General features: G+C 50.1%; 9 protein-coding genes across 9 annotated transcripts; 4 read left to right on the top strand and 5 right to left on the bottom strand.

The window, feature by feature from the left end:
* Positions 1-707: 707 nt before the first annotated feature.
* GMORB2_1793 (uncharacterized protein) lies at positions 708-1,834 on the bottom strand (the record flags this gene model as incomplete). The annotated part of the gene is made up of 2 exons (XM_035463774.1): positions 708-1,551; positions 1,749-1,834. 2 exons carry the CDS (start codon positions 1,832-1,834, stop codon positions 708-710), a joined length of 930 nt encoding a protein of 309 aa, XP_035320605.1.
* An 861-nt stretch (positions 1,835-2,695) lies between these two features.
* GMORB2_1792 (Cytochrome P450) lies at positions 2,696-4,730 on the top strand (the record flags this gene model as incomplete). Its single annotated transcript, XM_035463773.1, has 5 exons — positions 2,696-3,439; positions 3,509-3,853; positions 3,971-4,078; positions 4,159-4,322; positions 4,556-4,730. The coding sequence occupies 5 exons, from the start codon at positions 2,696-2,698 to the stop codon at positions 4,728-4,730; spliced, it is 1,536 nt and encodes a 511-aa protein (XP_035320604.1).
* Positions 4,731-5,548: 818 nt separating this feature from the next.
* Positions 5,549-6,751, bottom strand: GMORB2_1791 (uncharacterized protein; the record flags this gene model as incomplete). Its single annotated transcript, XM_035463772.1, has 4 exons — positions 5,549-5,743; positions 5,845-6,366; positions 6,452-6,460; positions 6,707-6,751. The coding sequence occupies 4 exons, from the start codon at positions 6,749-6,751 to the stop codon at positions 5,549-5,551; spliced, it is 771 nt and encodes a 256-aa protein (XP_035320603.1).
* Positions 6,752-9,609: 2,858 nt separating this feature from the next.
* Positions 9,610-11,074, top strand: GMORB2_1790 (uncharacterized protein; the record flags this gene model as incomplete). The annotated part of the gene is made up of 5 exons (XM_035463771.1): positions 9,610-9,810; positions 9,894-9,930; positions 10,013-10,262; positions 10,324-10,545; positions 10,603-11,074. The coding sequence occupies 5 exons, from the start codon at positions 9,610-9,612 to the stop codon at positions 11,072-11,074; spliced, it is 1,182 nt and encodes a 393-aa protein (XP_035320602.1).
* A 708-nt stretch (positions 11,075-11,782) lies between these two features.
* GMORB2_1789 (cyclin H) lies at positions 11,783-12,936 on the bottom strand (the record flags this gene model as incomplete). The annotated part of the gene is made up of 2 exons (XM_035463770.1): positions 11,783-11,992; positions 12,058-12,936. The coding sequence occupies 2 exons, from the start codon at positions 12,934-12,936 to the stop codon at positions 11,783-11,785; spliced, it is 1,089 nt and encodes a 362-aa protein (XP_035320601.1).
* Positions 12,937-13,320: 384 nt separating this feature from the next.
* GMORB2_1788 (Bin/amphiphysin/Rvs domain for vesicular trafficking) lies at positions 13,321-14,684 on the bottom strand (the record flags this gene model as incomplete). The annotated part of the gene is made up of 3 exons (XM_035463769.1): positions 13,321-14,136; positions 14,198-14,484; positions 14,558-14,684. 3 exons carry the CDS (start codon positions 14,682-14,684, stop codon positions 13,321-13,323), a joined length of 1,230 nt encoding a protein of 409 aa, XP_035320600.1.
* A 3,418-nt stretch (positions 14,685-18,102) lies between these two features.
* Positions 18,103-18,555, top strand: GMORB2_1787 (uncharacterized protein; the record flags this gene model as incomplete). The annotated part of the gene is made up of 1 exon (XM_035463768.1): positions 18,103-18,555. One exon carries the CDS (start codon positions 18,103-18,105, stop codon positions 18,553-18,555), a length of 453 nt encoding a protein of 150 aa, XP_035320599.1.
* A 407-nt stretch (positions 18,556-18,962) lies between these two features.
* Positions 18,963-20,426, bottom strand: GMORB2_1786 (uncharacterized protein; the record flags this gene model as incomplete). The annotated part of the gene is made up of 1 exon (XM_035463767.1): positions 18,963-20,426. One exon carries the CDS (start codon positions 20,424-20,426, stop codon positions 18,963-18,965), a length of 1,464 nt encoding a protein of 487 aa, XP_035320598.1.
* A 1,140-nt stretch (positions 20,427-21,566) lies between these two features.
* Positions 21,567-23,071, top strand: GMORB2_1785 (AP-2 complex subunit mu-1; the record flags this gene model as incomplete). Its single annotated transcript, XM_035463766.1, has 3 exons — positions 21,567-21,903; positions 21,991-22,960; positions 23,065-23,071. The coding sequence occupies 3 exons, from the start codon at positions 21,567-21,569 to the stop codon at positions 23,069-23,071; spliced, it is 1,314 nt and encodes a 437-aa protein (XP_035320597.1).
* Between the last annotated feature and the right edge of the window lie 3,460 nt (positions 23,072-26,531).

Here is a 26,531-nt window from a genome sequence, read left to right as displayed (position 1 = left end):
TATTAATAGCTAGGTAAAGAGTGACTAGGCTATAGAAATAAGGTTGACTATATACTAGGTGATTATTGTAACTGATAATGATCGTATCTAGGTGATTCGGGGTGATCGTAAATAATTGTAATAATTGTAGGTGCGATTATTAGGAATTTAGATGATCGTACCTCCCTAGTGAAGTTAGTGTATAAGTGAAGGTAGTGATAATAAGTAAGGAATTTGTGGGGTGCACGTGAAGGTCGCATGTCGGGCCGTAATAGGATGTCAGGACCTTAGCGATCACCTAGTATATAGTTAACCTCATTTCTATAGTCTAGTCACTCTCTACCTAGCTATTAATGATAAAGTCAACGCTTCTATTAAAACTAGTTCCTAATGTAAGCACCTGCGACTATAACTGCCTATTGCTTAGTTCGACATCTTAACTATCTCGCTAACATAAAACGACATTATCTCTGTCTACCCTGTAGCTTAGAGTTGACCCCAACGTCACATATATGCTCTCTCTCTATCGACTTTAGAAACTTCAATCTGTGTTTACAGTTGATGCACAAAGTATTTGCCGTTGAACATGATTTACATGACTTCTTAAAGTATGATATTAATGCTTCCATCAGCAGAAATAACGTCAGGAACCTTATATCTATGTGTTTCTAGACTTATACTAATCGTCAGTATTTATGTATTACGCTCCTAGGGCAGTTTGAATGCTCTTACCTCCATACTAGATTTCCAACACAGTTGCTCCTCTGGACTTGGATAAATTCTGATACCTCCTGACGTAGGAAGTCATCACCGCACTGCTGTTCAATGACTTCCTTTGAAGCAGCATCGAAACGCGCCTTTGACTGCTGTAAGACTTCGATTGTCTTGGAAATGGCTTGGGGAATATTACGGGTTATCATAAATGTGAGTGGAACGACACTGTCGATACATCCGAGCCTCATTTCCTTCATGAGGGAAAGCAGGTCATTTGTGATGGATATCATGATGTTTGTCTCGTCCCATATGGCTTGCATAGGCGGGCTGCGCATGATACCTGCGGGGATACAAAGGGATGCCGAATACTCGCCAGCTGCAGAGCCAATGTACACGGCACTAGTACCTAGGCGGAACTTCCAATATTCCTCAAGGGAGAAGATATGTCCGTTAAGACGGCCTGACTGCTCGTATTCTGAGGCATTCATGAACTGAGCCACCTCGTCATAGAAGCGTTGACACTGGCTTGTTGTGTACGAGGCCTTGAGTGAAGCTCCAATAACGTCGAAGCTCTGCACAATTCTGTTTTGAGGCTTGGAGTTTTTGATTCCGTCAGACAGCCCAAGACAGTGGCCAACAAAGAAGAGTGTCCGCTCTCTGTATTTTTGTGCCTCTTCAAAATCTTCGGAGTAGGTGCCGGTGGGCTCATCTATTTCATCGTCCCACGTGAAGAGCCAGATGACAAGGTATGACAAAATCTCGAGCTTTTCCAAGTCTGCATCAGGCCACCACAGGGCCGTGAAGGAGGCGAAATCAGCAGCTTGCAGGCGTTCAAGCTTTGCCTGGTCAAAATCAAGGCTATAGAGGAAAGTCAGCTTCAATTATACCCTGATCTTGTAACTCTATAATATGTGAGTTGTCATCGGATTCTCAAGTACTTTACAAGACGACTGTTGACTCTTTCTCTCAAGGGCTCCACAAATGGGCTCATCTTCTTGACCTCGATCCCATCCCAATCGGAAAAGATGGGTTTGAGGCTCGGGATGTAAGCTGACTGTCCTTTGAGACTTGAATGAAGCTCATGGCGCAGACTTGAGGTCTTAGGCACCGATTTTTTAGACTGAACGAGTGTTTGTGACATCTTTTTCTACACGAAGGTAGAAATTCAGCTCTATCAGTTTGATGTATGTGAAAAAGGGAATTGTGCCTGTTGAGGGATGGCGGAGTGGCAGAGAAGGTGACGAAGCTTCAGCATTCCGGGGGTATTTATAGACAGCTTTTACATGAGCATACGACGTACGTAAGGGGTGATAGTAGCTGCCAAGATATTACTTTGCCATCAGATCATGTTCACCGTGTAAGGATTATGCATGGCACGTCACCAAGGCGAGAAGCTGAGTCAGTTGAGTGCTGGGGTGAATTAAAAGATATCCAATAACAATCAAGATGCGGAAAGTATTCAAGCCTACTATAGATGCGGTAATCTTACTCTATGCTTTAGAGACCGAAGGATTTGTCGATATCATGTAGTGATATGCGCGCACCCCCCCCCCCCCCCCACCTCTTAGTCTACATTAGAAAAATGGACGCGGCTCACCACCAAACAGCCGGTATCACAAGCTGAGCACATGTCGTTTTGCATTCCCAACATATGATACTAGGTTAATCTTCCCCTACGGAACTGACTAATGGATGGCAACGGATAACAACGGTACATCTCAGTAGGTAATCAAAATTGGCGATCGTTTGTGGTTGGACAGTCATTCCACATTGTTGGTGACGATATGCTCAAACAAAGAATCCATCCACTCGAGGCCAGGGTATTACATACACATCGGCGGGAAGTCAGCTGTGGTCTACTTATCAAACGGACATCCCTTCCAGGGTCACACTTTGCTCGGCCCTCTCTCACTTCAAACACTCCGTTCCAGCTTGTCGACTAACTTGAAGCTTTACACTTTAAACTTGCTCGATCATCTCCAAGTTGTCAAAGTGTCCGAATATGCCTTCCGCAGTGATCATAGTCGCCGTCGCAGGCCTCGCTGCCTTTTCCATCTCAATCGTTTACAATCTCTGTTTTCATCCTCTTGCCAAGTTTCCGGGTCCTCGTCTGGCTGCGGCCACACACTGGTACGAAGCTTACTTTGAATTGGTCCACAAGGGAGGTTCTCAGTTCGCTCCCAAGGTGCGCCAGCTTCACGCTCAATACGGCCCCATCATCCGCATAAACCCAGATGAAATTTCTGTCAACGACGGCGAGTTCCACGATCGGTTGTATGCACCCCAGCCTGCCATCCGCGACAGGCACCCCAACTTTTCGTCGGCACTCGGGACTTCCAATGGATCCTTCAGTTCCGTAGACCACTTCCTTCACAAACGAAGGAGGGTGGCTTACAGCCCCTTCTTCTCCACGGCTAACGTCATGGCCACCGAAGCAATGGTTCACAAAAAGGTCAACTATTGCTGCGATCTGCTGTGGGAAAGCCGTGATTCAAGTCCCAATCTGCGCTCCCACTTTGCTGCTATCAGTTTTGACAGCTTCTATACGTGGGCTTTTGGCCACTCCCTCGACCTCTTGGATGACCTCCCCATGGCCCAGAAGTGCAGTGACACGGTTGAGCTTCTAGTTACCAGTGCACCATTCTACCGCATCTTTCCTGCTATCATGGGTTGCGCTCGTAAGGTTCCTCACTCGATTTTGCGCCTCCTATCTCATCACATTGGTCGCGTCTTTGACCTGCACACTGTAAGTACCTCTGCACAAGTTAGTTTCCTGTATAAGAACGTTTGGCTGACAGCCGCGGAAATTATGCAGCTTATTTATCAAGCTGCTGAGCAATTCGTGCAGTCGCAGGAGCTGCATTCGAGCGGAAAAAGCGAAAAGGTGTCACCTGTTGAGAAGCAAGACACAGAGACACTGTTTTCAGTCATCTGCAGGAGCAAGGCACCCGAATCCGAAAAGACCGCGTCGCGCATTTCCCAAGAGGGCACGGAGATGTTCATGGCATCATTTACGCCTGGAAGGACCATGATGCTTTCCATGTACTATCTGCATGCGTACCCGCATGTGTTGCAGTCTTTGAGACGCGAGCTTGACGAAGCTAACCCTGACCCTCGCAAGGACATTAGCTACGAGACTCTCAACACCCTTCCATATCTGGTAAGTGGGCTTAACGATACACGCGAAGGATTACAGGTTTTAAGCTAGATGTGCAGGTGGTGTGGAGAACATCTACGGTCTCAACAAGGCTAATCATTGTGATTGTTTGCCCCATAGAAAGCCGTAATGAAGGAAATCTACCGGGTTACATTTCCCGTTGGTTCTCGCCTGCCCATGACTTGTCATGAAGACATGGAGTTTGGTGATTGGAAGATACCAGCCCACGTAAGTCAACACCAGAGGAACAGTGAGAGAGGGGCGTAGAGCTAAGAGGGGTGCGCTTACGATCTTACTATAATCATCAGTCATCTATTTCGGTAAATCACCGCAATCTACTCTTCAACTCAGACATTTTCCCTGAACCGTTTGAGTTCCGGCCCGAGCGGTGGCTGGATGTGGAGAATCCTATCAACGAAAAACGGTATTTTGTGGCTTTTGGCAAGGGTGGCCGGGGATGTCCTGGAAAAGAGTAAGTTTTGCCTCCCCCCCGCCCCCCGCCCCCCACCAATCTTGCTCTTAGAACGAAAAAGAAGAAAAAGAGAAGAAAAAAACAAGAAGGAACGACTCGGATCAGGTGTCCATAAAGACCACCGAGTATCGACAGGGAAAAGATAATAGAACGAGGAGGTACCGAGGGAGGGGGGGGAAAGAGGCGACGATTACCCTCTTTTTATCTCGGCTGCTGACGTGGGATGACTGCAGATTTGCAACCCAGGTTATTCAGCTTACCCTGTGCACGCTGGTTCAACGATTTACTTTTGAGCTGGGCAAGACAGATTTTGCCAAAGACATTGTTCCTAGTCGAGAGTCGATTCTCATCGCGCCAGCATTTGCCAGCAAAGGTGTCAAGCTCAAAATCACAGGCATGCGGACTTGATAAGGTATTAATTCCCTCCCTCCGCACACAACTGTCATGGTTCTTATGTGTATCATATATAACGGGAAGGTCATGGCTAGTATACTTGTTCATCAAACTTTTCATCCATACTAATCAATGCGTGCTATTCTGCAGTAACAGCTCTAGTAATATGAGTTCTCGTAGTGATGACAATACATCACAGCGTAGTAGTAATAGCAGACGAGTGTCAGACAGTGAGTCTGCTTGGGGTAGGGAATAGTGAGATAATTGACAATGTCTGCGTATAGAGGCGTGGCAGAAGCCTTGTAGTGGTGAAGGTAAAGGCACCAGTGACAAGCGTACGTGTAATATTGATTGTGGTCCCCTTCCTTGATGGAACGGGGTCAGTGACTGACTACACTTCCGCCATTTCTGCCCCACTTACAGTTCCCCAAATTGGTCTCGACATTAACTAATAACGATCGCAGTGCGGCGCACTCTGGATGTACGACGGACGACTACGGCTGGAACTGAAAGACCTCGGGGCTGTTCATTACGTTACAACGCACAAGTATAGGTTTGTAATAACCGGTTGTACAGGTAGAGGTAGCATTATTGAAATGCCTGTGGTATTACTGATATACGGCAACTGCAGGCTACAGGACCTAAGAGGAGTAATTACTACGTATTCACATCATCAGCCCAGCCATCCCAGCCGTTGGATCTGTTGATTCTTATCCTCTTCTGCTATTTATTGATTCTGCGCACTGCGTAATATATTCGCCTGTTTTCATACACGTACGATATTGATATACCAGGGGATATCAATGCTGTGGTGCCGATACTCATACCTGGCCCTATTTGGGCTGACCAGTCCAGTATAGCGGACGAGGTTGTCCCCACCAGTCCGAGGGGTTGAACCTCCAGGCACCATTGCCATAAGCAAACCAGTACTTGACCAAGTATGGCATGACCCAGGGTACGGGAGGGAATGTATTTCCGCCCCCGTATGTCTTGTCGGCACAGCCAAGGACGACAGGGAACAAGTCATACTGAATTTGCCTCACGTCAGCTTGCCGTCCTGTTTTTGGTATCTAGGAGGCAGAAAGAAAAAAGGGTTCTTCTTTGCGTGTATATGGTCGGCAGGACTTACGAGCGTGTCGAGACTACCAACTTTTTGGGCAACATCCTCGCCTTTAGCAAAGGCCTTCGCCATGGCATCACCAATGTGCTCGAGAGAAAGGATGAAGTCCACCTCCGCGTAGAGATGGTCAACTAGACACTTGCTGAAGGAGTCAAAAATCTCCTTCATGCCACCGTGGCCCTCCCATTTGTGATCGGATGGTTTGACGGTGGCGGTGTAGGTTGTGAGGCTGTCGAGGCCAGGTTGGAAGAGCTCGTGCTGGTCTTTGGGCTCGTTCATTACGCCGGACTGGCCAGTTATTGTGTCGACCTCGGGGAAAATGTACTTTTCCTCGACATCGTGGTGGTGGTGTACCATCTTGACCCATGAGCTGGAGTAGGCCAGAAGGTCCTTGACATCCTGTTCTTTATATGACGACGAAGAAGAATCGGGAACGTGGGGAGCTTGCTGCACGATGGCGTTGAGGCCACGGATGAGGACATTGTGGGCTTGTGCCATTTCGGTGGCTACATGCACATGGCCCTTGGAGCCCTAAACAGTCGTAAGTAATCATTAGCGCTTCAGTCCATGAACCATGCGGGCGAATGGGTACAGAAGATGTCGGGGGTCAACAAACGTCAAAACCCTTTGTGGCAGGGTCTGAGATCAGATGGAAGGGCTCATCTGCCCAGGGAGCATCTGATGGTCGGGTAGTCATGACTATATGCGTGTGTGCGTATATATATATATATGTATATATATATATATATATATATGTGTGTGTGTGTGTGTGTGTGTGTGTGTGTTGAGATGTGTTGCTCTCTCTCTCTGGCTGTATTAGTCCCTTGCAAGTTGCCGGGGCAGGTTGTCTAAGTTCAGAGGTAAAGCTAACATTTGAAAAGAGGATATCTGTTGGTGGGGCGTAGGGCTTAGGCATTTCCTTGTCTCTATATATGTACGGCGTAGCAATGATTATGTACGAGTCCCGACAAGGATAGGACTCTCGCTGACGAATCCAATCGCCAAGCTAGATGTGTTGTTTAGCTACAAGGGAGGCACAGGACGGTAACGGTGCGCGTTGGGTTACTTGGGTAGGGGTGTAAAGTTTGCGGCGCGGACATGTGAACAAATAAAGAAGATAAAAAAGCGAGCAATCATCGAGGCTTACGGTAGAATGCACAAGGAAAACAGTAGATAGTTGAGGGCGGGCTTCTGCGTTAACAGCGGGACGACGCAATACTCTGACGTGATTTCGGGGCTTGAGGGGTTCGTTTCACAGCAGATGGGATGGGTGGCATCACAAGCGGATGCTTGGGAAGGCAAGATACAGCATGCGTATCCGTTGTATCTGCCAAGGTACTCCATAATCCTGCGTTCCAGCTGCCGGTGAGCGAGAAACTTAAGGCGAAATGAGATGTACGAGTATTACTACATGTAACATCATCATGACATATATGAGTAGATTTCTCGTGAATCACACCGCACAGCTTTATGCAAAGGGCGGCACGTTGTGGATGTAGTAATATTTTATAGCACGGCATTGGTAATAGATGTTATCTGTAGACGGGCCGGTAGTTCAAATCGGACCAAAGCAGCACGAGTTCTCGGCCAACCTGAGGACAAGAAAAAGAGGCAACTGCTGAGGGAGGGGCTAGATGTCAGACAAGGCGAGCAGAAAATAAGGGCTGCAGGGCAGATGCAGGGATAAAACTAGAAGACACATGCCCAAAACAGTAATACTAGGTAAGCCCCATATGTGTGCATGTCTACATGTACATGTGCTAATCAATGATGGGTAGGGATAAGATAAGCACTGGCATATTATGATACTACATATAGTAGCTGTGGGAGAGTTGGATGAAGGAGATAGATCGACGGGAGTACGGTATATTATGTAGTGTTATTACTATCCAATAGTAATAATACTACGTACCAAAAAATACACACAACAAGATTGATGCCTCCAAACCGACTTTTGTGACAAAGGCAAAGTGGTTTTGTCAGAGTAAGAGTTGCAAGCTGCATTAGGCTGGTTAGCGGATGCGAGAGTCTCCATAAAAAGTACAGTAAGCCTGTAGAGCGGGTACAGATCGGGTATAGGCTGGATGTAGGATTTTCTGATAGCCGTCGAGTGGCTTGCGTCTGCTGCACGGCTCCAAGGGCCCTGCAACCATTTGGGCGTAGATCATCGCCACAGGTCAGCTACTGCACATAATACTCTACATATCGTCTTGGGCATATGGACCAACAAACTGTTCCATCCAGTAGGCCCGTACCAAAAGTCGTAGAACTCTGTAATTGCTTGCGCTCAGTGTTGTGTCAACAGCTCGAGCAGGCACCATGTGAGCTGTAATTTGGAGATAATGGATCCTTCACCTAATACGTACACCAGCCAACCTTCCTCCTCCCTGCCCTATCCATCCACAACGTAGTGCTCATGGATCAATCCTACACTAAACTGGTATTACGAGGACGAAGCGGCACTGCTGCATATGGCGTTTTGTGACCCAATGATATTGATACATGGCTTGCAGATGCATGTAGTAAGCATGCATGCTACCAATAAATAAGCATCATGTCTGCCTTTGATTGTCTCTCTGTACTTAGCGAAGCCTGGCGCTTGCTTCATTAGCGTGACCCGTGAGGTAATCCAAGGGTTGTTTTCTCGGCTTTTTGGACTGGATCATCTCTTGATATGTTTATATCCGTATTGTGTGTGTGTGTGTGTCCCGTGTCTCCTTTAGGAGACACCTATAGGGGTATAGGTATATAGGAAATCCCTGACCCACAGCTATTCTTATATAGAGGGAGGAGTGTGGCACTAGTACATTATCCCTTAGTGTGTCCTTCATTCGTGACTGCCTTTTAGTGATCTACAGCTGCTCATCATCCTATTTATAAGCCGTAATACCCACGAATGCCCATGGATACGTGGCATCTGTTTAACTGGCATCACTCACCAAAGAGATTTTGGAGGAGTAGTTTGTACGTCTGCGTGACCGTGTGCCATCAACGATGACAGCGGCCTCTTACATCTGATATCCATCAGTCCACCCTAGCATCATTGGGGAGTGCAATGAACATGATGGTAGCTACATGCCGTCATCGCCTCCATGAACCTAGCGATCGTCTTATTCAAATTATCTTAGCCCCCATTATGGCACCGCAATATAAGTAGGGGCTAATCGCCGAATACCACAATTATTAGGTTGCATGAATTCAAGACATGTGGCTAAGAAGAGCGTTGATGATGAACCTTGCCACATATACTTTTGCTCGACTTGATGTCGCGATTCCCACGTACTTATGTTAACACGGCAATAGTACTGTAATATGCACGAGTGCTACCTTAGCCCTGCTAGTAGTCTACGTAAGGCCAATATGCGTGATCCTACCAATAGTCGTACATGCACGCGCTCTGCACACGGTTGGTATACGCCGTCCCATTCTTCTCGAAGGATGATCGCCCATGATCCGGTTGCCCTGTTACGTCGTACAATACGGCCCCGCCGCTGCGCCAAATCGCCAGCCGTCTGAGCCTTGAATCGCCTAACTGGAAAACATGTTCGTAATCGACCACGAGATGGATGGTAGTACGGCGTATATACTGCCGAGCTACTGTTGCTTACGCGTGCCCTCGGCTTCCCACCTTGTAAGCCCATCTGCCGTACAAGAAAGGGCACCAGCCTGCTGTTCCTCTTGGCTCATTTTGTTCTCGTTGTCCACTTTCCGTTTCTGTCTCTCTCTATTTATACTGCCCGCTATACCTTCAAGCCTTTCTTTTCATAATCCGGCATGTCTACCTTCACGATGGTGACGCCAAAGTTGACGCCTGGCCAAATTTCTCGAATGGATGAAGATCGGAGTGTGTCCGTCATCGCTGTTGGCACTCTCTTCATCGTCCTTTGCACAGTCGCCATCGGACTCCGTTTCTATGCCAGATACAACCGTCGCCTCGGTATCGAGCTGGACGACTGGTCAGCATTGGCCGCACTGGTCAGCCTTCTTCTAATTCTTCATATACCTCTTCTCCTGCTCCATATGCTACGAAGTCGAGACTTACATGCTGCCTTCTACAGCTCTTCGTCATCCTCTACTGCGTCTCGTGCGTCATAGGTATATACTCACATAGATTATCCTGTACCTCATTATACTCCCCTCTCTTGATCACGAGAAATTAATATTTTATGCGTCAAAGCTCTTCCGTTTGGTATGGGAAAGCATGTCTGGGCTGTCGACCCCACGCGTATCTGGCGCATTCTCCAGATCGGCCTCTTCAATGCCCTTATTTACTTTACAACCCACTTTTTCATCAAGCTGTCTATCCTTGCCTTTTACAAGAGAATCTTCACCCTGAGGATACTGTGGTTCAGGTGGTGCCTGATCGCCATCGCCATCTACAACGGAGGCTGGTTCATCTCGTCGTTTTTCGCTGCCCTCTTCCAGTGGTATGTTTCGCATCTCTCTTTTTCCTTCACCTCCGTGGGACTGATCGACGCGTTGAAACAGCTACCCTCCCCAGTACTTTTGGGAGCAGCAGAATCCTGCTCTTGCGCCCCCTCCGGCAGGCACGTGCGGAGCTCACAACGCTCCTCTCGTCATCTCCACTAGTGCCCTCAATACATTTGGCGACATCCTCATCTTTGCTCTCCCGCTCGCCATGCTTTCTAAAATCCAGCTCAATCGTGCCAATAAACTATCTCTGCTGGGTGTCTTTGCCACTGGTGCCTTGTCAGTTGGCTCTCTTAGATTCATTCATCTCTATCACAGGGGCTGACAAGTTTTCAGTGCCATTATCGCTGGAATTATTCGTTTGACGAGCACTCTTTCTGCCGTCGGTCTCGGCGCCGACGTGACATGGATCACAGCCGATATTTACATGTGGACGGCCGTTGAGGGCGGAGTGGGACTAATCTGCGCATGCATGCCCACCATCGGACCCCTCCTTGGCCTGGCTGGAAAGAAGATTTCGGGACATGTCATGGAGCACACCACGAGATCTCAGGCCCACAAAGTCCACGGCACACCGCGTTCCGACGCCGGTAGCTGGAACGCTAAGTCGATGGTACGCAAGTCTACAGTCCTGAGCAGCAGTGGCAGCTATTCGGCATCATCTGATGAGAATCTCGAGCTCAAAATGCAGAGCCCTCGAAGCATAATTCGCACCGACGAGTTTTCTGTCGGCAGGAGCTCGCGCAAGGACGACACCTCGTTCGAGACGGATGTCATCATTGGCACCGCCATCACCAGCCCGGTATAAAGGGTTAGCAATCACTCAAATTTTTACCTCGTTCTGCAGCAGGCTGCTTTTAGATATTGGCGTCTGGCGTGTTTGGCGTTACATTAGGCGGATTGGCCCTGCTAGGCTACCCATGAAAACAAAGATATCACGGTACAGGCACTACTATATAATTATTTGTTATTGTATATATTTGTGTTCATTAACTCCATATGACTGCAATACTGGCAGGTCGAATAGCAAGAAGTCCTCAAATATTTTCTTTTCTCTTCGTTAATCACTGTTCGCATACAATCGTGCATGCCTGTTCTTAAAGGCTATGGCCACTAAATCCTTGTAGCAGGTCATCATCCAGGCCCGGCTTCAAAATCCCGAGTATATCCAACGTCGGATATTATAGCCTGGACTCTCTTCCGCGGTACCGAGTCTAAAAGGCAGTCTGTATTGGCACATGTCCTAGCTTAGTTCTGGAGGCCACTCGGAGCGAGCCATCCGAGCCTAAGTATGCCAGTTGGCTGGGTCTTAGGGGTTTACAAACATACCAACCCTCGTAAACCCATTTCAACACAAGGGATTGAAGAAACAGGCCAAGATAGGAGGCTCATATTGCAATTAGAACCACACACATGCTCCTACGTCGGCGTCCTTCTTTTGGCGGCGGAAGGGAGGAACAAGCTTCAGTGCGTCAGCCGTAACTGCAGCAGCAGGGGCAAAGGTCCAATCCAAATATCACAAAGCTCCTCCGAACGGATCATCAGCCTTAATGGACTTTAGGTCGCCGCCAAAGGGGTTGTCACTCTTTGAGGTGGGCTTCTTGACCTCCTTGTTCATGGCTTGTTCGCGCCTGGCCTTTTGTAGAGCAACGAGGTCGACTCGGTCTGGGTCTCGGCATTTCTGAAGTTTCTTCCGCAGCGGCTTCATAGATTTGGCCGTTTCGACCTAGAAGGTGATCAGTCGAGGTGAGGGACGAGAAGGTCAAGTGGTTTAGGGGAAGCAAAGCTTACAGTCTCCCAGTATTCGGCCATCCTCTCAGGTGGTTCCTGCTCCAGCATGACACGGCAACCCTGTACGGTGGCCATAATCTTTTCCCGAATGTCCGACTGCACACCTTCGGCAGGTATGAGCATGTCTGCGAGGCCCGCGTCGGCCATTTGTAGAGCAGCCAGCATGATCTGGCTGGGTGTGTAGTGGAAGTAGACGTCCGTGAGAAGGGGACTAAACTTAAGGATCTCTCGAGACCGTGCATGTGCCCTGTTAATGCGTGTTTCCTGCTCAGCAGGCAATCTCCGCCTTAACTCCAGGACGGCTCCCTCGAGACCCCGGAATGGGTGGCGCACGTCGAACGCGAAGCGGATGCCCTGGCACAAAAGGAACTCTCCCGCAAGGATCTGCTCTGGTGTGGTGCCCGACAGTTTCTCCGTCAGCCGGCCCAGGCGAATGTAGAAGCCCTCTGCCTTGCAACCAAAGAAGAGGGACGTCTTGAGTAGCTCGGTGGGCGGGTACGTCATGACCGAGTTTGTCACGTAGAAGCGTCGGAAAAATATGGCCGCCGTAGACCTGATCTCAGTAGGCAGCTCGCAGAACTGTGCGGCGCGTATCAGTTCGATCGTAAAGAAACGCACAAGCGAAAGCTCCTCCTCTGCTGTTAGGAATTCTAGCGACGCCCCTGTCTCCCCTCCTCCCAGCCGCGCCGCGTTCTGCTGTCGAGCTAGGATGTTGGTCTTGTCCCGCAGCTGATGCAGCTGAGCCCGCGAAAATGACCATAGCCGGTATTGGCTCGAGGTTCGGTACCGCTCATCTTCCGTCGCCATCTTTCGTCCGTCCATGGGAGCAGCTCTGTGCAGCGTTGTTGTGGTGGTGTACGAGGTTGATGTCGGCGCCATTCCTGAATCCAAAAGAGCCAGCCTTGTCACCTCAAAATCAAATCCGTGATTCGCACTGTTTATATACTGTATCTGTACCCTGTCACCCGTCTACGACTAAGCGCAAGTACAGCCAGATGTATGCTTTGCCTTGTATTAATTAACACATTTTAACCCTTCTTCCGTTGGGAGTACATTACAAGATGAGCTACAATGCACAAGCTATGTTTATCGTCATACAGAAAACCCCATTGCGTAACGTGTTCGAGGATAGGGCCTCGCAATGATAGCATGTGTTTCCTGAACAACTGTAGAGCCTCCCTCCCATATAAAATTATGAACGCCAACAAAGGGAAAATACTTTCAGAGGCGCCAATCACCAGACATGCAAACGATACGGAGCGGTCAAAAGCCGAGGTTCTCCTTGCGGGTAGGGACTGGCGGAGGGGCAGGCTTTTTGGCACGGTTGACGGGCGGCGGTACCTTGGCACCACCGACACCAGGCCCAAGGCTGCGGCTCAGGCTGCCGTAGCTGGTGGCGGGGCTGAGAGTCTGGCCGCCGTAGTTAGGGCTCCCGCTGCCACTAGCTGTGGATGTGTCGTCCGCAAATACATCGTCACCGCCTCGAAGGTACGAGGCATCTCCTCGCACTTTGGAAACTGGAAGAGGGGCGGCTGCGGCTGTGCGGGGAGCTGTGGCTGCCCTCGATATCACAGGTCGGGGGGGCTGCGGCGGAGCTGAGGGGCGGCGTGCAGCTACGCGTGGAGCAGGCGGGGCAGGCGGTCCAGGTTCGCAATGCTCGGACTGCTGCGGTTCGTCGTAGGTGGCAATGGAACGGGCATCCTGCCGTGAGTTGGAACGAGAGGGAGCGATAGGGCGCGAGCCGGCGCGAGGGCGCGGTACAGGGGGTTCCTGGGAGCGCGACGAAGAATAGTTGGCAGCGCCCGAGATGGTGTCGCGAGCACGACGAAGCTCCTCAGCGCAACGCTCGTGATACTCGAGCTGGGCATCGAGAAACTCGTTGAGGGCGGCAACACCGTCACTCTCAGCTTCTTTGATATCCTGCATGCGCTGCAACACATCATCACTCGACTCCTCGAACTTGGTCCTGTTGTTGCGAACTTCCTCTTCGACGCGGAAGTCGTCGCGCCTAGCTTTTTCCATTTTGGCATTGCTGGCATCGTAGGCAAGGCGACGGCTCTCAAGCTTCTTGCGGGCAGTCTGTCGAGATGGTCAGTCACGTTGAGACGGTAGCATACAGGGTCGGGCAGGTATGGCGTACCTGGTACTCTTTCATCATGGCAGCCCTCTGCTCGAGGCTGCCGCCCCAGGTGGCATTAGCCTGTTCAAGGAAGGATTCTTGAATGGACGCGATGCGCTCATTAGCCTGGCCGACGGCGACCAGGCTGTTGCCGAGCTGAGAGTCAGCCTCGTACTCTTCGCCATGTGCGGCCATGGTACGGCCGAAGAGGGCGGTCGGGGTGGTGCGGTCCCTGTCCTCGAGAGGGTCGCAGCGGCGGCCGAGCCAGCGGACGTAGAGGTTCATCGACTTTTGGAGACGTTCGGTGCCTGTGTAGACAGCATGTCAGTTGAAGCTCTGGTGTATAGGAAGGAGGAGCAAGTAGGTGACGATGCAACGCACCATGATTGCGAACATTCATGTCAGCCTCGAGAGTCCTGAACTCCTCGTTATGCGAGGTTCGGGCTTCGCCACCCATCTTTTCGCCAGCCCATTGGAAGGCGCGATCAAACTTTTTGGTGATATGCATGCTGGTGGAAGTGGTTGTCAAGTGTGAGAATTCTTTTTTTAAGAGAGGTATTAGTGTAGTGTTGATGGGCTGCCTGCAGCACAATGGATAGACAATGCTATCGCGTGGTCAAATGACCGCCAGGGACACAATGATGGATGTGTTTTTTATGTTTCCTTGGTGTTAAGCAGGATATCAAGCAACGAATGGCTGGATAGCTCTCGAGGTAATACTAGTCAAGGTTCGACGTGTGAATGAATAGACAGAAGAAAAAGAAAAAGAAAAAAGGTAGAAGAAAAGGATGATGGGCACAGAGCAAAAAGACAAGGTCCTATGTAATAATAGGACGGAAGGTGGGAGGAGGGAGAGAGAGGGAGGGTACGAGTATATGGAGGGGTGGTTGGGGATGGTTGGGTGGATGAATGGGGAAGCTTGGTGGCAATAGAATTGGGCCCCTGATATGGATGATGGCGATTGCGTTAATACTGTATTACGGAGTACTCACACAGGCATAACACTAGCATCAAGCATTGAGAGACAGAGAAGTAAATGTAGACTGAAAGGATGGACCCGTCTTGACTGGTAGAGTGGAGCGGGTAAATTGGGGCATCTCTAGTCGTCTGGGGCCTTCTGGGGGGTTTGATGCGCCAATGATGCGCTGCGATAGACTCTCAGTGGCTACTGCCAGAACTCTGGGTCTTCTGGGTCTCTGAACCCCTGAAAATCCCATGGCTTCGAGCCTTTAACGAAGTCATGGACTGCTATGCGATGTAGCGCTATAGGCTTATTCCTACCTATCTATCCATTTTTAATACGTACGACGTTGTATGTATGGACGTGAGATGTAAGCTGTCGGGCCCTTTCGTCCGTCGTAGACTGGTAACAGGTCAAAAGTGAGGCAATCACAACATGACATTATGTCAATCTCTAATCTGTACAAGCTTGTGTGTGTCATGGGCTGTCGGCCCTCGGGTGCCTTTTGGCGCCTGCCTTCTTCCATGGATGGCATTGGGCTGTAGCAGGGCCCAGGGCCCTGAGCTGCATCGTACGAGTATTCTTGGGCGGGAGGTGGGCATACGTGTCGGGTCCATGAGCTATGACTACTTGTATCATTACTAACTATTATTACTACTCGTACAACGTACAACGTGCAACGCCCCTCTTAGGAGATATTACTCCACACCACAACGCACAGTACCTTTTTTCTATACGCGTTCCATATGAAAAGGTAAATATATATGGCATCGCCTACGGTATTGTATTATACGGGCACCAACTAATACTAGATTACAAAATCTAGGCGGATTCATTGGTTTCTTAAATCGGTTGTTTTTAATGGGGGGGTTTCTGCTGTGAAATGTGCGTTGAGGTATGGGGCGCATCTTACTCGTACACAATACAGAGTAGGTGGGGCATTACACAAGTACAAGCATTAATATCATGTATACGAGTACGAGTATGTAGTCATTGGTAGTGTGAGCGCTCGTAGAGTCGTATTATTGTTATACTCCGTACTTCGTACGTTACTTGTAGGATTAGAAGTAGTAGTAGGAGTACGAGTAATGCAAGGTCCATAACCATTATTAATACTATTAGTATTATTAATACTACTAATACTGAGCAGTCGCACCTGTAATACGAGCCAGCCCAAAATGGCACGAGAAATGCCTTTACTGCAGCTCAACACCAATTTGTACGGGAAGTTTTTAATACGAATATAATCTGTACATGTCTGCGTTTATTCCTGTAATGGGTTGCTCCCCATACCTGCTGCCAAAAGCAGGTACAAACATCTCTACATTTCTAGACTCTGCGCCGGTTCCCCACGACGACCATTAGATGTCGACTAGACCGACTGAGCAGCTAGACAAACGACTATTGGTGCCTCCTGGCTGCAAGTTCCAGGCACCGGCCACCAGTAACTCATTGACCCGTCTCTGCACCTAAAACATGGCCGTGCGTTTCAGACTATTCGGTATCAGACGTCTACTCATATTACAACGCGCAGAGGACTATTACGGGGTAGAGCTGGAGGTACGGAGTCTTACCACTGTAACAGCGACGACTCTCTCCATTCATTTCAAGCAATGCCGAGAGGGCCAAGCAACGGGTATATATGGGTATATATGCATGTAGGGTTAATCGCCAACATGGCCAACACACTCTAGCCTCTTCCAACAATCATACAACTATTCAGCTGCTATCTATAAGACTACGTAATGTCCCTTTGCCTTGTCTTGGTCGCTTGGTCTCTACTACGAATACTTCGATATTATCACTATACGTATACTTGCAAAGCTACCATATTTAATATTTCGCAAATGACATTCTTTCGTATGCTTCCCTTCCTCCCCTCCCTAAAACTTTTTCCCAAGTGACCCGCCCCAGTATTTGACCAAGGGGCTGGCTTGTATTGGCGTGCCGCCCCCCCCCCCCCCCCCCCCAATCAGGATTTTGCACTGCCTCCTTAGACAGGAGATGCGCGGGATGTACGGAGTACATTCTGATAGTGGGAAATTCAAACTGAATCAAACCAAGGGAGAAATACTCGTAGTATCAGCTAGAAAATATGGGAAAGCTCACGCTATCCGAGTATCGTCACTTCGCGCCCATCAAATAAATCATAGGGACAACCTATTATATTATATTATTTACCGCCCACGACAACTTTTACCGCCAACCGTTCCCCTCACTAATGACAACTCCATGATGCTGCTCCCTATGGAAAGAACGACGCATCGCCAGTCCTCCCCAACCCATACATCAATATTGCTACCTCCTACACGCAACGGCGCTAACAAAGGCCCATTCAACCAGCCCGCTGACGAAGAATCATCGTAAAATAGGCCAAGGCATGACAACTTGGATACGTCGATACGATGCACACCCATCTTCGTAGAGAAGAATTCCTTCTACGGCGATACTGAGCAGTATCCGCCATGAGACTTCCCGTACCCAGCCGAAGGCTATCAACGGTCACTCACAGGATTCCATAGAGAGCACTCTAGAACATGCTTCTTAGAAAACTTTATATCTGGTCAAAGTTGCATGCACAATCGAACTTGGACGAGGTCCCCCCCTCCCCCAGACCGTACCCTCCTGGATTCTCTTCTTTGGCTGGGGATACATGTAGAATATACAGAGCTCACACACCCCAGATCGAGGTGGCTCTCATTTTGACTCTGTTGACTAGATGTCATTGATGCTACTCTACGCAACGACAGTCTCTGGTATCTTTTGAGGAAGGAAACACTAAACCATTGCCCATCGGGAAGGAATGGGGAACTACAAAAGGGAGCACCTAATTTCATACACATCTCATCAAGCAGCATTTTAATCACCGCTGACTATTCACTCAAATATTTCTAAACCCGCAACCCTTTTACCGCATCCTCCTTTCTTGGAACACCGATGCTTCCTGCCCCTTCCAACATAGGCCATGCACTCCACAAGTATAGTCAAGATCCTCAGCCTAGCCATGACCCTCGTGCCACTCGCCAACAGCACTCCACAGGGTGGGCAACCATGCGGGCTCGGGATAGCCCCCTGCGCGGAGGGCCTGACGTGTCAGCCCGTCTCTGACTCGTGCACCGACGTGAACCGATGCTCCGGTCGATGCTTCTTCGACAGCAGCAGCAATGTCAACAAAAAGAAGCCATATACGCTGTGTGGTGGCTTCCGCGTTAACCCCGCCACTTGCGAAGACGGCCACCAGTGCTGTGACGATCCGCGAGACGCTCACAACTGCGGCATGGCCTGCGACAAGCCTGGCATCTGCGTGTCCAATGACGCTGTGCGGTATTACCCGGCCGACCCTTGCCCGGATGGGCTCACTTACTATCCTTACTCCGGCAAGTACAGCTTCACCGATGCCCTCGGGCTATGTCTGTGATGACCGGGGCCCTGGACTTGGAAAGACCGTTTAATATATGACGGATGGGGATATTTGTGTGCGTCTGTCCAAGAACATTCATGTTCCACTCCGGTAGATAACGGAGCATAAAGTTGAAGAAATGTCACGGGGCAGTACAAACAGGCATGGCAAATGTCATAAATAATAAAGGATTGTCTTAACGGGATGCCGTAGAGCAAATCAGTTGATATTATGTACCAGTCTAGATATATACCACGTATGTGTGTGTGTGTGTGTCTATGTGCCTCTGCTCGCTGTATATGTAATATGAGAAAAGTAGTAGATGTCAGGTCCAGTCCCTCCACTGGCTTATGTGTGTCCAAAGCCCCGAACAAAAAAAAAATGAACAAATAAACAATAATCAGAGAGTGGCGAGGTGTATGATATTAGTACATGTCTGCCGAACGAAAGACAGGTTCGGCACGCTTCTCCAGGACTCCCTCCCAAAGTTGACGGCCCTCGAATTCGGGGACGTGGAAGAGAACACCAATCTCCTGGCTGGTCCACCAACTTGCCCTGTCAAGGTTGGCGGATCCGAGGATGAGGTACTCGTCATCGACCATGGTCATCTTGAAGTGAGACAGGACGGGCTCGTCATCCTCTGCCAGCCGGCTCTCGAGGGGCTTGTAGTACAGGATCTCGAGGCGTCCAGGGCCCAGGGCGGGGGCCTCTGGGTCATTCAGTTTCGGCTTCCGGTTGACAATAGCCTTGTACTTGGCGATGAAGCGGTCTAGACACCATGCCGTGGTGGTACCGGCGGTGACGAGCTGCTCGAGCATCATCATATTCTTACTGGTGCGAATCTGGACGTCAATGCCACGGGCCAGGGCGGCGAGGAGGGCTTCCATAGCGGGCCACGATGTGACGTTTGGGGTGACGATGCTAATGTTGCGCTCTGCACTAGCGACAAGTGTGAGGAAGGCGGCGTTAAGAGGTGTCATAGGCGGATCCGAATGCGATAGGAAGGGGAAGAGGCGAAAACGCGGGTTGCGGTGGTGCGAAGAGGGAAGAAAGATGGTGGGCACTGTGGTGGTAGCCGGGAACTTAAGCGATTGCGTGGGTGAAAACTGCAGGCCGCCCGAGTGCAATGACGCGCGCTTGGAGCGGAGAGGCGTCTTGTTCAGAGTCATAGACGAGCGCCTCCTGTCGCTGCCGGGGGAGGAAGGCCAGGATTCAGAGGCTGTCGCCCTTCTGGGGTCCCAGACGTTCCTGTGGAAGGTGCTGAGCAGGTGAACGACGTCGCCCTCGACTTCGACGCACCCCTCGAACCAACGCTCCCAGCTCACGTTGCAGCTGGGGACCCATGCCCTGGAATCGTCAACAATGAGGTATTTAGAGTGCATGACGCTAAAGGGTGTGAAGAAAAGGCTCTTGACGGTGAGGTCGATGCCAGCCTTGCGCAGCGTCTCGGGGTTGGGCAAGCCCAGCTGGTGCCACTTGGTGGGCGGGTAGACGTAGCCATCAGGGGATGACGTATGAAGGAGCTTCTGAAAGAGGCTGCGTGATGACAGGCCAATGGTAACACGCAGGGTGGGTGCGTGGGGAGTCTCGAGGCGCGAATCGGCCAGCTTCTCGAAGGCTTCGCGGAACGAGTCGAGCGTGGGTGAGGGGGCCCAGTAGCAGGTGACAAAGTCGACGGTGTGCTTGGCATTGAGAATGGCGGGCAGGAGAGCTCGCGTAAATATCGACACGCCCGTGCCGACATAGAGTGCCCGGGGGACGCTGGTGGTGATGAGGGATGCTGGGTCGTTGACGTAGTAGTTGGGTAGGTCACCGGTCTGGTCTTTGGCATGGGCACCGAGTAGTTCGGTCCAGGGGCCGACAAAGGACTCGGGGAAATCGTCGCACATAATGAGGGTGATTATGGTAATGAAGAGGGCTAAGAGGTCACGGAGGAGTTCCCGGGCGTGGGAAGATGAGGATGGGGCGGGGAGAAAGAGAAGGAAAAAAATAAAAGGAAAGAGGGCTGATGATGTCTTGGATATAGACGCAATTTAGAGTTCCTCGGATCCAGTGACGCACGGGAAATGCAGGCTACAGGGGAAGAGACCAACAGCACGGGTGGCGCGCGCTATTGTGCTGGCTATTATGATAGCTATTAGCGGCAGTGATACGAAGTACGAGGAATAATAAATAGCCTAGAGGAATGGGCAGACGAAGGCTTTGCTTGCTTCCCAACTGCAGTAAATTACTTTTCGGCTGGTGGGCGGGCTCCTAGCCGCCGCGACGTAATGTGATTAGAATATCGTGCCTGAAATCAGCACCAGCAGATGGGTGGCATCAACGTTCCATACCAGATCTGGTAAGCATACGAGTACGGGGTTCTCGTGCTTGAACTCTGAGCTCCAGTATTGGTATGGACATTGGGACCATGGATAGCATGTGCCATGCGTATGATGTTTAGCAAGAAGTTGCTTGAAAGTTATTACAACAAACGACTCGATCCTTAACCGAATGAGATCCTATCTACTCCCGAGTATTCCGTATTCCGTACGGAGTTTCCGAATTTGGGTCCCGCGAAGCCCGTGTAGCCCTGTTATGGCACGGTGTGGCATGCTGAATCATGAATGGGACGATATGAATGAGCACTCTCACCGCCTTGGGCCCCACAACTCCAAACTTGCTCGGGTCCCTCCCTCCAACTCCTGAGGCTCTCTTTCTACTCGTACAAGTGTGTTGGGTCTCCTCTGTCAAGTTGCGGTACCAAGGAATCATTGTGCCCCTCCATCCCACAGTCCCACAACCCCTGAAGGCTCTCTATGGAGCCCTAAGAAGCCCCTAAGCGTTTAACAACAACGAGTAGTCAGCTCCCGATATTCATCAAACAATCGTCCTGCTTCCCCACCATCGACGGCCTCATACGCGCCTAGCCACCACCTTCCTGGCACCTACCGACCGTCCATCCCTTCTCTACCGCCCGCATCCCTCCGCCACCCACTGGTCACAGCTCCTTCAACCCGAACCCACCCTGTCCCCGCCCCCCGGTCAACATGTTGTCGGGCGTCCTCATCTTCAACCAAAAGGGCGAGAACCTCATCTTTCGCGCCTTCCGCACCGACTGTCGCTCGCGACTTGCCGATGTCTTCCGCATCCAGGTTATATCCAATGCTCAAGTCCGCTCCCCCGTCCTGACACTGGGAAGCACTACATTTTGCCATGTCAAACATGAGAATATCTACCTGGTGGCCATCACCAAGAGCAACGCCAATGCCGCCCTCGTCTTCGAGTTTCTCTACCGCCTGATCCAGCTGGGCCGCAGTTACTTTGGCAAGTTTGATGAAGAGGCTGTCAAGAATAACTTTGTCCTCGTCTACGAGCTTCTGGATGGTATGTTCTATATCCCCGACCCCTATCCTCTTTGATCACAGGGAGGGCGTTGCCTCCTGGGGCGGACGGTGACTGACAGACAGGCAGAAATCATCGACTTTGGATACCCCCAAAACACCGAGACCGACACGCTGAAAATGTATATTACCACGGAGGGTGTCAAGTCAGAATCAAAACCGGCCGATACGTCCAAGATTACCATGCAAGCGACGGGAGCCCTTTCGTGGCGCAAGGCCGACGTCAAGTATCGCAAGAATGAGGCCTTTGTCGATGTCATCGAGGACGTCAACCTGCTCATGTCAGCAACCGGGGCGGTTCTACGAGCTGATGTCAACGGGCAGATCGTCATGAGGGCGTACCTGTCGGGCACTCCCGAATGCAAGTTTGGCCTCAACGACCGTCTTCTGCTAGACAATGACGGTATGCACAGCATGCCTAACGGTAACCGCATGGGCACCAAGGCGACCAAGGCGGCGGCTGGCAGCGTGACGCTAGAGGACTGCCAGTTCCACCAGTGTGTCAAGCTGGGCAAGTTTGACAGCGACCGCATCATCAGCTTTGTGCCCCCCGACGGCGAGTTTGAACTAATGCGCTACCGCGCAACCGAAAATGTCAACCTACCCTTCAAGGTACACGCCATTGTCAACGAGGTTGGCCGGTCCAAGGTCGAGTACAGTATCGGCATCAAGGCCAACTTTGGCCCTAAGCTGTTTGCCACAAACGTCGTCGTAAAAATTCCCACGCCCCTCAACACGGCCAGCACCACGGAGCGATGCACCCAGGGTAAGGCCAAGTACGAGCCGTCGGAGAACGTCATCGTATGGCGCATCTCGCGCTTCACCGGCCAGAGCGAGTACGTCCTCAGCGCAGAGGCCAGCCTCACCAGCATGACCAACCAGCGCGCCTGGAGCCGGCCGCCTCTCAGCCTCAACTTTAGTCTCCTCATGTTCACCAGCTCGGGGCTGCTCGTCCGCTACCTCAAGGTGTTTGAGAAGAGCAACTATTCTAGTGTTAAGTGGGTTCGCTACATGACCAGGGCTGGATCATATGAAATCAGGTACGATTTTTTCCTCTTTCTATCTTTTTTTGTTTTTCTTTTCTTCCTTTCTTTTGCTATCCCCTTATTGCATCCCTTGATTGACTAACACATGAGACTTGCAGGTTTTAGTATCTGGTCGAAAATATGGTTGCGGTTATGGTAGCACAGCATGTTTGGCGTTATTTTTCCGTATTCTTCTTTTTTTTCTTCCTGTTATTTTTACTCTAGGGGGTTCCATTACGTTTTTCTCTTCGCTGTTCCTTGAATATCTAGGTTGCCTGACCATTAGTACCCTAGATCCATGAGTCTAAGAGGCACTCTTGGCGTAACAGAATAAACTCGGTCCTGATATCCGGGCCTTGCAATTGCACTCCTACAGACATGAGCCACCACTCGTACTCAGGCAGGCTATTGCAAGCTGCAGTAGCTGTACGCACGATATTTCCAGTATAGGTTGTACACTGCTTAAAAAAAGGCTGCGAGCTTATTGATTGCGGATGGCAATAGCTCCTTGGCTTCTGCCACTCGGACACTGGACAAGCATGCTGACCGGGGTTGAATCTTTAAGACGTGGGCCATGATGAAACGAGACATGTGCGTGAGTGTTTAAGTCAGGGAGCCAGGTCAAGTAGTATCATAATATGGAGAAAAGTATCCGTATTCAATCAAGTATTAATGTGAATGTCTATACTAGGTCTTTTGGACTGAATAAAGAGAGCAATGAATAAAATGTACAGAAGGGGACAGAAAGAGAGAAGGAAATATACGGTATTCATGCAGACTATTACTAGTACGCCGTAGGCCGTACGGGTTCCGTAGTGTTGAGAGATATTGGAAAAGACGAGGATGTCGATTCGGACGCATAGAACCGCCAGAGCTCACGGATGCGCCAGACTCCAAGTAACCGTGTGCCACAGTGTTAGCTATGTTATTGATACGTCGTAGGGATCTGGGATGCAGCAACGTGCTTGCCAACACTCGGGGGCGTCTCATTATGGATAATGGTGACGCTGTTGGTCCGGTTGAATGATTGGAAAGTAATGAACGGAGAGCTAGTCGGGATATCTGTGAATTAATACTCCAACTAGTCGGATGAGCTAGTTAGTGTCGGTGATGCAAAAGACGAGCGCTAGGGGCACGGCCTCAAATTTTGCATCAAGACAAGTTGACAGTACCCAGCAAGAAAGAAAGAAAAAAGAGATAGGGAGGAAACGGTTTACCCGTTCTCCAGGGCTTGTTAGCTGATGAAGCCCCCCCCCCTTTTCCCCTCCCTCAATTAGGAAGAACAGAAGAGGCAAGAAACGACTCAAGCGAGATCCCAAGGCGGCCCGCCCTTCTCGGTAGTCTCTGCGGGCTGCATGTACCGTTGTAGCTACCACGTGTGCGCACGGATGACAGGGGATATGGTCTGTCTGCACAAGATAAATCAATTAATGATGTACGCGGTACGCCTACTCATGGCAACACGGAATGGTATAATATGTAGTATACTACTTACTCCGTCGGGGAGACAAAGACAGAGGAATGGTGTCGGGGTATGGACGATGGACGATCCTCCTCAAGATATACGTCCGGCTAGCTAGAATTTTCCGCGCTGTCCGCCAGTGCCGACACTATCCTACATGTACAAAGGAAGCGACCGCCATGGTCCATGGTAATACCGGCTTGTCTCAGTTGCGTATACTTTGGGGAAAACTCTTGCCGGAGGGCTCTCTGTGCTCAGTGCCAACATGACGGTGGTCTGCCTCCTTACATGTACATAGGTGGTAGGTGTTGGTGATGGTGTCTATGTTAATTACAAGGTGATATTAGCACCGTCATAGGCCGGACTAGCTGATTGGGCAGTGATGTCAGTGCTCTTAGAGGCTAGTCTATGTAGTGATACTAGAGTTTAGTTGGAGTCATTGTCCTGAGACGTTCCTGGAGTTGCTGTGTTTAGTATTGCTCGTAGTATGTCCGACACAAGCTTGGTGACTGCTAGCGGTAGACGGTGGTTCCTGGAGGCCATTTACCACGAGTATCGGGATATTACTACTGTACTCATACTCCCTATTTCATGTCAACTGTTTAGACAAGCAAAACAACAATTGAGGCACTGATGCTGACGAAAACAAGGTACCAGAATGTTATCCCTGAGGCCATGTGGCGACACTGTGTGGATTCGATGATGCTCGTACGCATACAGGTAGCCACGCGACGGAAACCACGATGTACCTACAGATCAGACTGCAACGCAATGATGCCACTCTATCACTCTAAATGTGCGTTAATGCCTGATAGTATTATGATACAACTCTGTGCTCAGCGCAAGACAATATGTATAACAACACTGTAATCGTCATATTCTATTTTCGTCGGTATTACCATGTACACAGTACCACACCTATGTCTTTGAGAACAGTGCAGTACAGTATGTGACCAAGAAAGGACAACCGGGATTGAAAGGTAAGGAGCGACAGGGACTAATGGACTTGCTAAGTGCTCCCTCCTAAGTTTCCCCTTGCTCCGCACCTGTCCGCACCATGTGGGAAGCATCTCCACCACTTCTAGCTTTCGCCCTCTCCCTCTCCCTCTCTCCCACTCCCCTTTTCCATCCCATGACCACCACCCTGTTCTATTTCTCTCTCCTTACCCCCCCTGGTCCTCGTCTGTTTTTCTCACTCTCGTTCCATCACTGTTGCTCCCCTCTCCATCCATCATCTCCTTCCTCCCACTCACATCTGACTATTCCATACCCCGACAAAACAACAAACCACGTCACAACCGCCTCGTTCCATCGTAACGTCACGGAAGATAAGAGGGGAAAGACACCGTCACCGGGCTCGGCCTTATTACGACGTGTTAATATTCACAGATATTACCACAACACCACGACAAACGGCTCCATATTTTTCGCCAACCGTGCTCTCAGTCGTCCCACACACGCTTATACCCGTACACTTGACATAATACGGACAAGCACACGACCCTCTAAGAGCTCCCTTAGAAGCTACAAGTGCAACGGCGCAGCGCTAGAGACCATTTCCCCCACCTGGTCGTCTTTTGATATCACGCGCTTATTGCTGATCTCCCTAACTCCTCTTTCTTCTCTTTCTCTCGACCTCCCCCTCGCCCCCTCCCTCCATTCTCTGGCCTTCCCCGTTTTCGACTCTTCGGCATTTATACAAAACGATAGACGCATATTACCACATTTTTTGCACCCAACTATATATCTTTCGCACCACCACCCAGTAATAATCTGCCCACCATGCCTCGCTCGCTAGACTCGTCCCGCCCAATCATGGCTCCTTCGGTATGTTCACTCTCGCTCTCTTTGCCATTGTCCTTGTTGCGGCTCTTGCCCTGTCCATTCTCGATCTCCCCTAGTTCTTAGGCGAAGTTTTCGTACAGAGTGCATACTCGAATGGCACAACCCTTCATCCACCCCACTCTTCTCTGCATCACACAAAAGTCCCCCTGTCCCTTCAAGCTTCAGAACGGTGGACCTTGCCACGAGGCACCTCGATCCGCTACTTGCAAATAAAGAGCCTTTTCCCCTTTCAGAACTACTATTCCTGTGTCCCTCTCCATGAATCGCTTCTTCTGCTTC

The sequence above is a fragment of the Geosmithia morbida genome, assembly GCF_012550715.1.
Source record: "Geosmithia morbida isolate 1262 chromosome Unknown scaffold_10, whole genome shotgun sequence".
Classification (NCBI taxonomy): domain Eukaryota; kingdom Fungi; phylum Ascomycota; class Sordariomycetes; order Hypocreales; family Bionectriaceae; genus Geosmithia; species Geosmithia morbida.
This window is presented reverse-complemented; position numbering and strand designations above follow the sequence as displayed.